The sequence below is a fragment of the Rhinoderma darwinii genome, chromosome 2 (genome assembly GCF_050947455.1).
Source record: "Rhinoderma darwinii isolate aRhiDar2 chromosome 2, aRhiDar2.hap1, whole genome shotgun sequence".
In the NCBI taxonomy this organism is placed as follows: Eukaryota; Metazoa; Chordata; class Amphibia; order Anura; family Rhinodermatidae; genus Rhinoderma; species Rhinoderma darwinii.
This window is the reverse complement of record NC_134688.1, coordinates 103570918-103586574: the sequence shown is the minus strand read 5'-3', so window position 1 is coordinate 103586574 and position 15657 is coordinate 103570918. Positions and strand designations below refer to the sequence as shown.

At 40.4% G+C, this 15657-nt stretch overlaps 1 protein-coding gene across 8 annotated transcripts in view; it reads right to left on the bottom strand.

Moving 5' to 3' along the window:
* The window catches only part of R3HDM2 (R3H domain containing 2), a 152525-nt gene that overhangs the window by 52801 nt on the left and 84067 nt on the right, over positions 1-15657 (bottom strand). For all 8 annotated transcript variants that reach the window (XM_075851999.1, XM_075852004.1, XM_075851997.1 and 5 more), the window contains 3 exons: positions 8036-8226; positions 4089-4130; positions 3012-3098 (listed from right to left, as the gene is read on the bottom strand). In XM_075851999.1, the coding sequence (XP_075708114.1) occupies positions 3012-3098; positions 4089-4130; positions 8036-8203 (297 nt within the window). In that variant the 5' untranslated portion in view covers positions 8204-8226. The remainder of the gene's footprint in view (positions 1-3011; positions 3099-4088; positions 4131-8035; positions 8227-15657) is intronic.

The following is a 15657-nucleotide window of genomic DNA, read 5'->3' as shown; positions in this document are numbered from 1 at the left end:
AAAGGTTTGGCGGAGGTGATTCCAGCTAAAGGGGATCTACCAGTTAAATTCAAGGATTTACTTTTTCTCCATGCGCTGTGGATGTTTTCTCAGTGTTCACAAGGAGACATGAACTGTACAGCGGTTTGTGTTATTAGATTAGATTGTTATCCAAGTCACAATTATGGACAAACACAATCAGACCACATTTTATTAGTAATTAATGAAGAAATCCAGGTAATTCCAAAAGTCTCACTTTTTCTTGCAAGTGTATGTACGGAGCTATTCTATCTTATAAGCTCTGCTTATATCAGCAGCTCATGCTGGGCAAGGCTCGTCACAAGCTGCCTTGCGCTGATTGGACAGAGTCATAGGCAGTGAAGATGCTCCACCCAGGAAGATTTACTGTAGTCCATGCTCCGTTGGCTAACTAGAGAGAATTACCATATCGGGCGCCTAATGTACGGAGAATTACTCAGGAACGAAGGGCAAGCAGAGCAGAGAAAATAAAAAGCACTGGAAACAGGGAGGGAGCAGGCTAAAGGTAATATATGTAAATTGGACGTTAGGACCTGGTTACAGGTCCTCTTTAACCGTTTCCAGAACGAGCTATTTTGAGCCTTCAGGACCAGATACTTTTTACCACACATTAAACGGCTATAGCTTCTTTATTTGTTGGGCTAGCGACGTGATTTTTGCGATGTTTTTATTGTAGACCATGCAGGTTTCTTTTTTTTTTTATCATTTTTATACACATCCTTTTTGCTATTTTAGAATTTCTAGGCCTAAAGTTCGAAGATTATAGTAAAAAACATGCTTTTTTTAATTGTAATATACTTTTACCTCAAAATATACATTTTATTTGTGTCATCTACCGTAAATTGATATATTACACGTCTATTTTAGGCTAATTGGGTCAAGGCTGGCATTACGACTATCATTGGCGGCAGTGGGGGGGGGGGGGTTTTGGGGTGGTTATTTTATGTGTATTTATTATTAAATATTTTGCACTTTATTTTTTTATTATTATGGTCCGTCCCTCAAAAGGTCAGAAAATACTTTACTTTTTTCTACTTTTACACCATGTTTTTCCAGCAGCCCCAGTTACAGGGGAAATTAGCCCTCTTGATTATGGTCACTAACAGGGCTGTGCTGGGTTTAGTAAGACCCAGCAGCAGCCTGCCACTACCAGCATCTGGCTATCATGTGACCAGTCACATGATCACCGGTACCAATATAGGCTGCCGCTGCCTCTATTCATATACACAGTGTTCCTAGAGCGCTGTGTAGAAGAGATCAGGAGATATCTTCTCCTCAAGATCCCCGGGAGTCAGTGACTGCTGGAGACCCGACATTCAGCTGCCCGATAGCTCGAGCAGCAAGCTAAAACCCGCACCGTAAAAAGTCTATGGCCCGGGCTTTAAAGGAACAGTGTCATCACAATTTTTTTTTTCATATGTTAAAGATGTTAGTGCTTTATTAAAAACGTTTATATTTATGTGTTTGTGTTTTACTTTTTCTTATTTTTACACTTTTTCTTCCCTATGGGGGCTGCCATTTTTTGTTCCATTTCTGTATGTGTCGATTAACGACACATACAGACATGGAATACGGCAGCCACAGCCCCATAGGGACTGCGAACGGCTCCCGTCCCATCCACTTCTGTGTACGCCGTCTGTGTGGGAACTGCGCATGCGCCGCTCCCACACAGTCCAATTTGAAATTGGCGCCGTCCGGCACCATTTTCCTGTGGACCGGAAGTCGCGGCCGGACAGTAAGATTACTACTTCCGGTCGCGGCTTCCGGACTTGTGCACTTGGACCAGCGGCAGCAGACGGAGCGGACGGGCCGGAGGGAGCCGCGGCGGCAGGAGCAGGTAAGAGATTTCAATGTATGTTCGTGTTTGTGTACGTTTACTACTGTATGTAAACCTACTACACTGTGTGTTAGCTCAAAAAATGGCGACACACAGTGTAGGAGGATAGACCGTTCAAACCCCTCGTTTATCCCAGCACTAGCCAGGATAAAGGAGGGGGGGGATGCTGAGAGCTCACTAGAGCGAGGGCTTTTTACCCAATTTTGCAATGCTGCAATTTTGGGAATAGCTCCATCTAGTGACCAGCAATGGGAAATATTATAACTTAGAATCTAATTTATAATATTTCCTGACTCGTGAAAAAAATAAAAAAAATTTGAACAATGTTTAATCACTTACACACTAAATGTTTAATTAAAAAAAAAAAACATGTTTTTCTGGCAACACATTCCCTTTAAAGGACCCCGACCGCATATACACAGCCGGCAATTAAAGAGAACCTTTCACCTACCCATACATGTGCAGCATGTAATAGGCAGGGCTGCACAAACTCTGGTACACTTTACATTTTATTCCCCATCTTATTTAGATATAGGTGGCGTTATATTTGGTGCCCAATATATAAATAACCCCCTGTACTGTCAATGTGGCATGTAATTGGCAAGGGGGCGTGTAAAATCATTGTGACACTGTCCAAATCGCTACGGACAGTGTCATAGCGAAAATTGGAGAGAGGAGAGTGTGCGCGCGCAGCTCGGAGCGGTGTGCGCACGCTCTCACTCTTCAGCTCTCTGCAGAAAACAACAAGACTGTGTGATCTCCAGCGAGAGATCACACAGTCTTGTCGTCCCTGTCTGCCGAGACCTGAAGAGTGAGAGCGCGAGTGGGCAAGCGCGCACAGCTCGAAGCTGTGCACAGTGTACACGCTCTCCTCTCTCTAGCTCTTGCTGTGACAATGTCTGTAGCCGATTGAACCGTGTCACAGCAATGTTACACACCCCCATTCCAATTACACGCCCCATTCAGAGTTCAGGGGGTCTTTTAAATATCGGACGCCAAATATAAAAAGGGCACAGGCATCTAAGTAACGGAGGAGGATAGGAAAAAAAAAATTGTAAAGTATCACATGGCTTTTGAAGCCCTGCCCATTACATGATGCACATGTATGAGCAGGTGAAAGGTTCTCTTTAAGAGCTTTCCTGTATCCCAATATTACCTGAGGTTCCACAAGGCCATCCACAAATGGTCCAGATGACTCTTCACACACAGCTAAGCTTCTCACCAATTTTAACTTGGAGTTTGACTAAAGAAAAAAAATTCTATGATATACACAAAATTATACATGTTGTTCAAAGACAGACAAAAAACACATCACAAGTCTGTTATACCACAATTTGTTGGTAAAGCACAGCTCAGAGTCTAGTTTTTTTTAATGTAAAACTATAGCAAGGTAACAGGTTTGCTGGCAAAAATGGCTTTGAAGGGATTTTTCCTAGAATCAAAACTATTCTAGGAAAACAGTGGGAGTCCCGGCAATGGCGAGCCCAAAGATCATAAAAATTACAACCTGTCCTGTGGATTGGTGATAATTTAGGATTCTGGGAAACCCCCTTTAAAGAGGACCTGTCTCCTGACATGTCTGTTTTTGGTTTAACTACTGTATTCCCCGTGAAAGAAGAATTCTGGAGCATTTTTTCAAAGAACTCTGCGTTGTACCGTTCCTCTGTTATTAACAAATGTTCAAAGGTGGGGCTACAGGTGATTAAAATATGAGATGTCACACTACAAAAAGTCTGTTGTAGGACTTAAATGCGACGGCTTTATTTTTAACCGTCTCACAACTTGCATGTAACTTTTTTAGTCTATATGTACAGGTCATCGCAATGCTTCACTTGGTAGAGATAATGATGGGCCAATGGCTGTAATGCATTCTAATGGCTAATCTTCTGTTCTGAGTGAACAAGAGAAGGGTTGCGAGCCGAAGGGGCATAGCGTTCTAAGTAGCACTGCATCCCCTTTATTCTAGGGGTTACGGCAAACCAGTCCCCACTAATGACAAGCACATGTTCACATGCCTAGAACTGTTCACTTAACGGACTAGAGGATCGACTTTTTTTTCTTATTACAGAATAGTTTCATATATGGGGGGAAAAAAAGTCAAGAAACTTCAAATTTAAAAGAACATGAAGTTATGTCACGTTAAAGCGAAGGTGCTAAAATGAAATGAGGAGAAGAAGAGAACAATTATCCAGTGACTGAGATGTGGGTGGTATGAGTTTAATCTTAAGTCTACCTTTGCTCTCTTCCTGGCATGTCCGTGGCTTGGATTCCGCCTCTACACCATTTAAATAAGTCAAAGAGGATAGAGCGAGAAAAAAAGAAAAATAAATAATAAATGTAACAAATCAACAGGTATACAGCCAGTTTACACATTGTATTTGCATACATCTACCTACATAGTCTAGTCATGAGCAAGCAACCAGTGTGACAGTATTTTATTGTAGTATCAAGTTAAGAATACTTGAAAAGACGACAGCACCGTGACAAAAGTATTAAAGAGGCTCTGTCACCACATTATAAGTGCACTATCTTCTACATAATGTGTTCGGCGCTGTAATGTAGATAACAGCAGTGCTTTTTATTAAGAAAAACGATAATTTATGAGTTATGACCTATATTAGCTTTATGCTAATGAGTTTCTCAATGGACAACTGGGCGTGTTTTACTCTTTGGCCAAGTGGGCGTTGTACAGAGGAGTGTATGATCCTGACCAATCAGCATCATACACTTCTCCCCATTCATTTACACAGCACATAGCGATATAGCTAGATCGCTATGTGTAGCCACATAAACACACTATAACGTTACTGCAGTGTCCTAACAATGAATATACATTACCTCCAGCCAGGACGGGATGTCTGTTCACAATTCCGATACTTTGGTAACGTTTCTGTGGTACTTACAGCAGAGCAAGCGTAATCTCGAGAGATCACGCTGTAAATGACAGGTTACAGGGAGATTACGCTTTGCTCTGCTGTAAGTACCACAGAAACGTTAGCGATGGGTTGGGATTGTGAATAGACGTCCCGTCCTGGCTGGAAGGAATGTCTATTCACTGTCTAAACACTTCAGTAACGTTAATGTGTCAATATAAGACAGCACATAGTGAATAACGCAGTGTCACTATGCCCTGCCTAAATGAATACAGAGAGGTGTATGACGCTGATTGGTCACCGATTGGTCAGCGTCATACACTCCTCTGTACAACGCCCACTTGGTCTAAAGTAAAAACACGCCCACTTGGGCATTAAGAAACTAATTAGCATAAATCTAAAAACGCTAATAAAGTGGTGAAAATAGATAGTTTTTCTAAATAAAAAGCACTGCTGTCACCTACATTACAGTGCCCATCTCCTTATGTAGGAGATAGGTCACTTATAATGTGGTGACAGAGCCTCTAATAAAAAGGAAATAAAAAGATAAAATAATGTACCCTTAGTGGGTACCTAAAATGTATTTTACCCACGATACAGTTTGAATATATGCAGTACTTTTACTTTTCAGAGCAGCTATTTGTGCTCTAGATGGGCTTTTCCTAATGTAAGGCCATGTTCACATCTGGATTGGGGGGGGGGGGGGGTCGATTAGGTGCCTCCGTCGCATAATTTGAGAATAAATTGAATAGGGTGATCAAAAAAGGAAAAGCGATCATCGTTAGTGAGGTGCCTTTATTGGAGGAGGTATTAAATAAAAGGTTATTAAGGAAGATTAGTGCAATTAATTTAAATTAGAGGAATTGCATCCGTTGCATAGCGTTTTAAAATCGATAAACAAAGCGGTTTTAGGGATCGATTGCTACAATTTCGATGTAGGAAAGAACGATTTAAAAGATTTTTTATGCCAAAAGCTATTGCACTTTATAATGTTTTGTAGTGTGTGATGATGCTTTTTAATACATATTTTATTATATGTTGTCGATGTATGTTGTATTGTTTTTGTATAATATGTACTGTAAATGGGAGTTACAACTGTAAACCAATTTCCCTTTGGGGATAAAGTATCTATCTATCTATCTATATCAGGCAGAGATGATCAGAAACAATAACGGTTGCTTCCGTCATTTTAGATCTACTGCGCCTCTGATGGAGCAGAACAAAATGCTGAACGCAGATGTGAACAGTGTCTAACTTAACACCTGAAGCGGAATGTAAGCCCTTTTAGAACTGCCTTTAGTCACCTGGTCATTGGATATGTCTATACAGGTTTGCCTTTCCCTCTTCTCATGTTTGTAAATATATTAATTTAGGATACTCCCAAAATTTCATTTAAAACAAGCACCAGATGAATCTGAGCGATGAAACCCTAGTCGGGTATCTGGGAAACCTGTGTATTTATTTATCTTTGATGAACTTATTTTAACTGCAATTTTGTAAGTATAATAAATTGGATACACAAGACTCAAAACAAGTCATATAGCATTGCACTACTCTCCTTGCATGTTTTCAAATTGGGAATAGAAGAGCAAGGACAACAAGACAAAGATGGCTCATTTCGATTTCCACCAGCACCCATGAATGCTTACGAGCCAAGCCCCTTCTCTTCCTCAGATAATTTTTTTCAGGAGTCCGTTTATAGCTAGAGGTCTCTTATGTTAATTCTGAGTTTGGTAAGGTCCCAACTTCCGGCCAGGTCTGACCTTCCTGACAGAGCCTCATTTTTCCAATCTGACATGTGTCACTTTATGTGGTAATAACTTTGGAATTCTTTTACTTATCCAAGCGATTCTGAGAATGTTTTCTCGTGACACAATGTACTTTTTTAGTGGTCAAATATGGTCGATACATTCAGTGTTTGAGAAACACCAAAATTTTGAGAAAATTTGCAAAAATGAGCATTTTTCTAAATTTAAATGTATCTGCTTATAAAACAGATAGTAATACCATTTAAAATAGTGACTAGTTAACATCCCCCATATGTCTACTTTAGGTTTGCATCGTTTTTTTTCACATCCTTTTATTTTTCTAAGACGTCACAAGGCTTAGAACTTTAGCAGCAATTCTTCAAATCTTCAAGAAAATTTCAAAAGGCAATTTTTTCAGGGGCCAGTTCAGTTGTGAAGTGGCATATATATATATATATATTATATATATATATATATATATATAAAAAAGTCCCCATAAACCACCCCATTTTGAAAACAGCACCCCTCAAAGCATTCAAAACAGCATTCAGAAAGTATTTTAACCCTTTAGGTGTTTCACAGGAATTAAGGCAAAGTAGAGGTGAAATTTAAAAATATATATTTTATTTTTTTTGCTGAAATTAATTAATTGGACTTTGTTGAGTAGAATAAGATAGTTTATTTATTGGTCTGTAAATACAGTGAATGCTACGCCCATAGTTACATTTTTGTGCCTTCTGTGCTTTCTTGGATTAGTAAATAGAGGAATGGACAGAAAAAATAAAGCCTAAATAGGATCCAAAACACACCAAGGTATATAGTGGTGAAAACTATTTCCATTCTCTTAAAGGGAACTTGTTATTACATTTACAGCCCCTAAACCACCATTATACAGGCTAGTAATAGGTTTCTAAAAAGGTCACTCTGAAATGTCCCTCGAAGCTTAAAAGAAAAAAATAAAGTTATGAAGTAGCATGCGCTAGATGTGAAGAGTCATGGGGGCAGTTCCAGTATCCACAGGAGTCATGCAGACCTGGCTTGATAGACATCCCACATGCCAGCTCTGGCGCGGTGCACAGATATAGAGGTCAGTCAGGGCACTGGATTCCACTGGAGCTGGCTTGTAATTATGTAGCCCAGCCTGTGGGAAATCAATTAAGCCAGGACTTCATGACTTCTGTGGGGACTGGTACTGCCCCCATGACTTTGCATATAGCACGAACTACTTTATAACTTTTTCTTTCAGGCTTCAAGGGACATTTCAGAATGACATCTTTAGAAATCTATTACTATCCTGTATAATGCTATGGTGCGGGTTTAGGGGCTGCATATAGAATGACTGGTTGCCTTTAAACAAAAATCATGCAGATCAAAGCTCTAAATAAGTGTAAGCGAAAACAAGAGAAATATATGATAAATGGTGCTAATTGTATATACAGAGACAAAGGTCTAATAGAAATGTTTTATAAATAGCTGCAAATACACGTTATAGGTGTGAGATCGGTTACTGTGGCGCCATTCACATCTATAACGGCAACAACGTTTTTAAGGTTAATAACCTGGGGTTCTTGGCGGGAGTTTGGTTCGTCAGATTCCTGTTCCTCTTTACTGGGTGACCTAGATACGGACTTGCTTCTGTTTACAGACTCTTCTACCAAACGCTTTTCTGACTCCTTCATGATCTCCAGAGTTTCCTGGGTCGTGTGGCCATGGGACATCTTCAACATAGTACAGCACAAACGGTATTAACCTGCACAAAACAAAAAAAAAAAAATTTAGAAAGGCAGAACATTTGTAACATTGTTTTGGTTGTGGTCAATGAGCCAAGACCCAGAGATCCCAAGAACACCACTCAGATTCCTGCCGTCACTCTCACTGAAATCAATTTACGTATAGAAAAAAAACAACATCGCATTCGAGACAGACACTTGGGTCATGAATGATCCAGAAGACAGCGGTCAAGAGAAACCCCAAGATTTCCACAACACATGTAAGCAAGGTTATGGGGGCAAAGCAGAAAAAAAAAAAAAAAAAAAAAAAGGTATCCATAGTGTCAATATAAAACATATGAAAATAAATAATGACTCTCAAATTACATTATTTAAAAGGCGTATAAAGTGTGGTATACAGTCAGGTGGGGAATGCAGACATGGAAAGTTGTGTTTCCACTGGAGGTCGTCTTTACACTGGGAGCACAATTATTAGGCAAGTTCTATTTTTGAGGGTTATTTTTATTATTGAACTACAGGGCGCTCGGTCAATCCAAAATTTTAATAAACCTCAAACCTGAATACTGGTATTTAAGAAAGTAAAAGTGAGGTTTTGGCTTTCTTAGGAGAATATCTGTGTGTGCACTTGTTTATTTTCATCTGTTGGCGACATATTACGGTGCGGTCGCCATGGTCTTAAGGCAACACAACGTAACTGTACGTTGTGTTGCTGGTGCGGGCTCAGAAGCTGCCATTTACCCCTTATATCAAAAGCAATCGCGGCATCTTAGTGGTTTGAAGCCATGTGATCGCTGCAATGTGATCGCAGGGGTTAAAAAAATAAATAAATTTAAAAAATCGTTGCTATGGCAACCGCAGGCCTAACGATGGCCTCCTGGTCTGCCACATATGGAAGCCCATAAGGACCTGCCCAGAGGCGGGGCCTAATAGGCTTGCTGTCAATTAATAACGGACAGCTCTAATGCATCGCACTACGTGGGTGGAGCAATGTATTAAAGATCAGCGGTGTAGGCCTTCAATTACCCTAGAGGGACAAAAAAAATTAATACAAATGTTGACTAAAAGTGTAAAAATAAAAGTTTCAAATTAGAAAAAAAACCAAATACTTCCTTTTTTCCCATAAGAAGTCTTTTTATATGAAAACGAGATCTATCTATATGTATATCTATATTAAAAAAATGTACACGCATTCGTAACGACCCAAACTATAAAGTTATTTTTCCTGCACAGTAAATTTTTTGGTCACCACCCCTCACAAAACATCCTACAACCTGTCCTGCAAAAAAAAAAACAAGCCCTTACACAGCTTTTTGATGAAAAAAAACTAAAAGCTTATGGCTCTCAGAATATAGTGACGCAGCCCTGCATTTGTGGGCCAATGCTGTGAAAATCACTAAGATAGGCCTCAAATGCGCGTGGTGCTTTTCACTTCTGAGCCCTGTCATATGTCCAGGCAAATGATAAATGCCTTGAGGGGTGCAGTTTCTAAAATTGGGTCACTTCCTGGGGGCTTCCACTGTACTCTGGTGCAGAGTCTTGCAAATGCGACATGGCGCCCAAAAATCAAATCAGAAAAATCTCCATGCCAAAAAGCGCTCCTGCCTTTCTGAGCATTGCCATGTGTCCAAACAGCAGCAGTAAATTGTTTTACAGATGTTGGGGTGCATTTTATCCTTTATCCCTTGTGGAAATTAAAAAATGCAACATTTTATTGTAAAAAATTGTTGATACTCAATTTCACTGCCTAATTCAACTAAATTCAGCAAAAAAACATGTGGGGTCTAGATTCTCACTATACCCCTCGATAAATTCCTTGAGGGCTTTAGTTTCAAAATGGGGTCACTTTTGGGGGATTTCCATTAGGGATTTGTTTTGGTCACTCAGGGGCTTTGCAAATGCGACATGACACCCGAAAACTATTCCAGCAAAACTTGAGCTTCAAAGCCAAATGGCGCTCCTTCCCTCCGAGGCCTGCCGTGTGTCCAAACAGCACTTTATTACCACATACGGGGTATTGCCGTAATCAGGAGAAATTGCTTTTCAAATGTTGGGGTGCATTTTCTCCTTTGTTCCTTGTAACAATTTAAAATGGCCATGTTTAATCAGAAAAAAAATATTTTCAATTAAACTGAATTACACTAAATTCTGCAAAAAACAGGAGAGTCCAAATACTCACTATACCCTTCAATAAATTCCTTCAGGGGTGTAGTTTCCAAATTTGGTCACTTTTGGGGTGTTCCCACTGATTTGGTCACACAGGGGTTTTGCAAATGTGACATGGCGCCGCAAACCATTTCAGCAAAATTTCAGCTCCAAAAGCCAAATAACGATTCAGCCCATCTAAGCCCTGCCGTGGGTACGAACAGCAATTTATGTCCACATATGGGGTATTGCCATGCTCAGGAGAAATTGCTTTACAAATATTGGGGTGCTTTTTCTCTTTTAGCCATTGTGAAAATGAAAAAAACTTAAGCTAAAACTACATTATCTGGGAAACAAAAATGTAGAATTTAATTTTCACGGTCTACTTCCAATTAATTCTGCAAAAAATCTGTGGGGTCAAAATGCTACATGTTTTTGTCCCTCCGGGGCTTTGCAAATGCGATATGGTACCTGAAAACCATTAGAGCAAAATTTCATCTACAAAAGCCAAATGGTGCTCCTTCCCATGAGGGCTGCCGTGTGTTCAAACATAAGTTTATGACCACATATGGAGTATTTCCGGAATAAGATTTTGCATTTTTTACGGCTTAATTAAAAAAAAAAAAACGTGGGATCAAAATGCTCACTATACCCCTAGATTAATTCCTTGGGGTGTAGTTTCCAAAATGATGTCCTTTTGAGGGTTTTTCCTATGTTTTGGCACCACAAGACCTTTTCAAACCGGACATGGTGCCCAAAATATTTTCTAATAGAAATGAGGCCTGAAAACCCACTAGGTGCTCCTTTGCTTCTGAGGCCGGTGTTTCAGTCCATTAGCACACTAGGGCCACATGTGTGATATTTCTAAAAACTGCAGAATATGTGCAACAAACATTGATTTTTGTTTCTCTGGTAAAGCCTTCTGTGTTACAGAAAATGTTTTTTTATTCAAAATGAATTTCGGCAAAAAAATGTAATTCATAAATTTCACCTCCACTTTGCTTTAAGTCCTGTGAAACGCCTAAAGGGTTAAGACACTTTCTGAATGCGGTTTTGAATACTTTGAGGGGTGCAGTTTTTAAAATGGGGTGATTTATGTGGACTTTCTAATACATAAGGCCCTCAAAGCCACTTCAGAACTGAACTGGTCCCTGAAAAAATTGCCTTTTGAAATTTTCTTGAAAATTTGAGAAATTGCTGCTAAAGTTCTAAGGCCCCATGCACACGAACGTGCTTTTGCGGCCGCAATTCCCATGAAAATCCACGGGAGAATTGCGGCCCCATTAATTTCTATGGGGCCATGCACACAACCGTAGTTTTTACGGTACGTGCATGGCACGGGAGCCCGCACCGCAGAAAGAACCGACATGCCTTATTGCGGCCGTCTTCTGCGGTCGGGGCTCATTGAAAATAATTTGCAGGTGGCGATAATTTGCGATTTGCAGGTGGCTCGCGGCTGACAGTCCACAGCCGGCCCACCCGAAAATCACGGCCGTGTATCCTTGTAACGTCCTAGAAAAATAAAAGGACGTTCAAAAAATTATGCAAACAAATGAGAAATGTGAAATAGTAACGAATTTGTGTGGTATTCCTTTCTGTCTTACAAGCAGACACTTAAATTCAGAAAAATGTTAATTTTTCCAAGTTTTCACTAAATTTTGGTGTTTTTCACAAATAAATATTGAATTTATCAAGAGAAAACACTCAGAATCGCTTGGATAAGTAAAAGCATTCCCAAGTTATTACCACATAAAGTTACATGTCCGATTTGAAAAAAAATAGGCTGTGTTCACAAGGCCAAAACTGGCAGTGTCTCCAAGGGGTTAAAGTGAGAATAATAAACAAAACTCAAAATTTACAAATAAACGTTTGACATATCCAAAAAAAAAAAGTGACCAATATAGCCATCCTGCCTTCTTTTCAATAAGGCTTTAAATCACATCTGCGTCAGGGCTCTATTCTGACGTTCCGTCAGAGCTTTCCGTCAGAATGGAGCCCTGGCTGAAACAATCAGAAACCATATGTGACTGATCCGGTGCCAATGGTTTCCGTTTGTCTCAGTTGTGCAAGGGTTCTGTCATTTTAACGGAATTAATACCGTACTACGATACAGATTCCATCAGAACTACGGATCCCTTGCACAACTGACACAAACGGAAACCATTGACACCGGATGTGTCACTATTGAAATCAATGGTGACGCAAATGGAAACCTATGGTCTCAGTTTGTTTTGCCAGTGTCCCTTTTTGTCGGGAAGCTCACACGGAAAGTCAGAATGGGACCCAGACACATATGTGAACGAAGCCTAAGGGTATGTCACACGCTTAACAAAAAACGGCGGCCGAAAATAAGGAGCTGTTTGAGGGAAAACAGCCACCAATTTTCAGACTTTTAAGCTTGCGTTTATTGCGGTCGTTTTCGGAGCAATTTTTCCTATTGAGTCAATGAAAATCTGCTCCAAAAACGGCTCAAGAAGTGACATGCACTTTTTAGGTTACTTGAAAAGGAGGCGTAAAATAATGCCCCGTCGGAACAGAACGCCGTATTTCCCATTGAAATCAATGGGAAGATGTTTGAAGTCGTTCTGCTTCCAATTTTTCAGCCGTTTTTCGGGACGTTTACGGCTGCACTATATTCTTCTACATTATTCCTGTATGACAGGCACCTGTACAAGTATCAGTGGTAGTGGCTGATAGAAGTTTCTGTCCCCTCCTTGTGCAAAGCTAGTGTGGTACAGGGACTGCTGAAGCCTGTGATGGGTGACACATAGTTCTCTATAGACTCAAGTAGGGAAAGCGTGTCACCGAGCCTGATTCACACTGCTGCTAAGCAACCATCCCAGTCTGAGATATAGAGATAGAGGCAGCAAGAAAAACAACCGGTGAGAGACTCGCACATGGAATACCATGAAGAAGCACATGGGAAAGTTTGGTTTTGGCCAGAATGTTCCTTTAAGGCCCAAAAATGTAAGAGGTAACAAAAGAAAAAAAATAAATAAAGGGAGAAGAGACCGCTCTACTAATCACCAGCATAGAAAATATCTATGATTTCTCTGATACCATTCCTTAAATGAAATATGGGAGTGGGATCTACTTGTGTTCTGCCTTTATCGGCAATGCAAAACAAAAACATGGATGACAAAAGCTCACCATGTCACAATAGCCCAACATACCCTAAAAGCCATCAATCGTGCTCATTATCCACTGCTTGCTTCTGTTCTAGTTTCTTTCATTAAGGTTTCTGTAAAAGGCAGGTCATTTTTATCTGAATGAATGAATCAGCCTCCGTCCCCCAGGACAGCGTGGGAGGCTGTGAGGAGGTGGAAGACATGATCGTCTTTGACAAGAGCAAACCGACACAAGCAAACAAGCAGAGAAAGGACGACGACATATCTATTTATTTTATATTTAAAGATACTTCAGATTCTCCAGCACTTGTCATATCAGCCATGAAAGATGGACAGATACAACAACGACAAACCAATCCAAAGTTTGACAAAGTGTAAAACCGGCCAACGCCCTTAAAGAGACTCTGTCACCACATTATAAGTGCCCTATCACCTACATAAGGAGATCGGCGATATAATGTAGGTGACAGTAATGCTTTTTATTTAGAAAAACGATCTGTTTTTACCACTTTGAGCGATTTTTAGCTTTATGCTAATTAGTTTCTTAATGCCCAAGTGGGCGTGTTTTTACTTTAGGGCATTGTACAGAGGAGTGTACGACGCTGACCAATCAGAATCATGCACTTCTCTCCATTGATTTACACTGCACTAGCGATATAGCTACATCGCTCTGTGCAGCTACAAACACAAACACTATAACATTACTGCAGTGTCCTGACAATGAATATACATTACCTCCAGCCTGGACGTGATGTCTATACAGAATCCTGACACTTCTGAATCTTTGCCTTGCTGGAAATCTCACAGAAAAGATTCAGACGTGTCAGGATTCTGAATACACATCACGTCCTGGCTGGAAGTAATGTATATTCATTGTCACTGATTGGTCAGCGTCATACACTTTCTGTACAACGCCCACTTGGTCTAAAATAAAAACACGCCCACTTGGGCATTAAAGAGGCTCTGTCACCAGATTTTCAAACCCCTATCTCGTATTGCAGCAGATTGGCGCTGCAATGTAGATGACAGTAACGTTTTTTTTTTTCAAAAACGATCATTTTTGGCCAAGTTATGACCATTTTTATATTTATGCAAATGAGCCTTTCTTAAGTAAACTGGGCGTGTATTGTGTGTGTAACATCTGGGCGTTTTTACTTGTTTTACTAGCTGGGCGTTGTGAATAGAAGTGTATGATGCTGACGAATCAGCATCATCCACTGCTCTTCGTTAACACCCAACTTCTGGCAGTGCACAGACACACAGCATGTTCTCGAGAGATCACGCTGTGACGTCACTTCCTGCCCCAGGTCCTGCATCGTGTCGGACGAGCGAGGACACATCGGCACCAGGCGACAGAGCCTACAGTTGATTCTGCAGCAGCATCAGCGTTTGCAGGTAAGTCGATGTAGCCTCTGTCGCCTGGTGCCGATGTGTCCTCGCTCGTCCGACACGATGCAGGACCTGGGGCAGGAAGTGACGTCACAGCGTGATCTCTCTTAAGAACACGCTGTGTGTCTGTGCACTGCCAGAAGCTGGGTGGTAACGAAGAGAAGTGGATGATGCTGATTCGTCAGCATCATACACTTCTATTCACAATGCCCAACTAGTAAAACAAGTAAAAACGCCCAGATGTACACACACAATACACGCCCACTTGTACATAACTTTAAACACGCCCAGTTGTACTTAAGAAATGCTCATTTGCATAAATATAAAAATGCTCATAACTTGGCCAAAAATGCTCGTTTTTGAAAAAAATAAAAACGTTACTGTAATCTACATTGCAGCGCCGATCTGCTGCAATACGAGATAGGGGTTTGAAAATCTGGTGACAGAGCCTCTTTAAGAAACGAATTAGCATAAAGCTAAAAATCGCTCACAAAGTGGTAAAAATAGATTGTTTTTCTAAATAAAAAGCACTGCTGTCACCTACATTATAGCGCCCATCTCCTTATGTAGGAGATAGGGCACTTATAATGTGGTGACAGAGTCTTTAAGATGATTTTTAGGCCCTGTTCATACAGTGTTTTTTGAGGCGGGTTTTTGCCGAGGAAACCGCTGCAAAAAATTACATCCTATTGATTTCAATGGGAGATGGAGGCTTTTTTTCCTGCAAGCAAAAAAACAAAAAAAAAAAAAAAGCAGCTTGCGGGGAAAAAAGTCAAAAAAAAAAAAAACAAA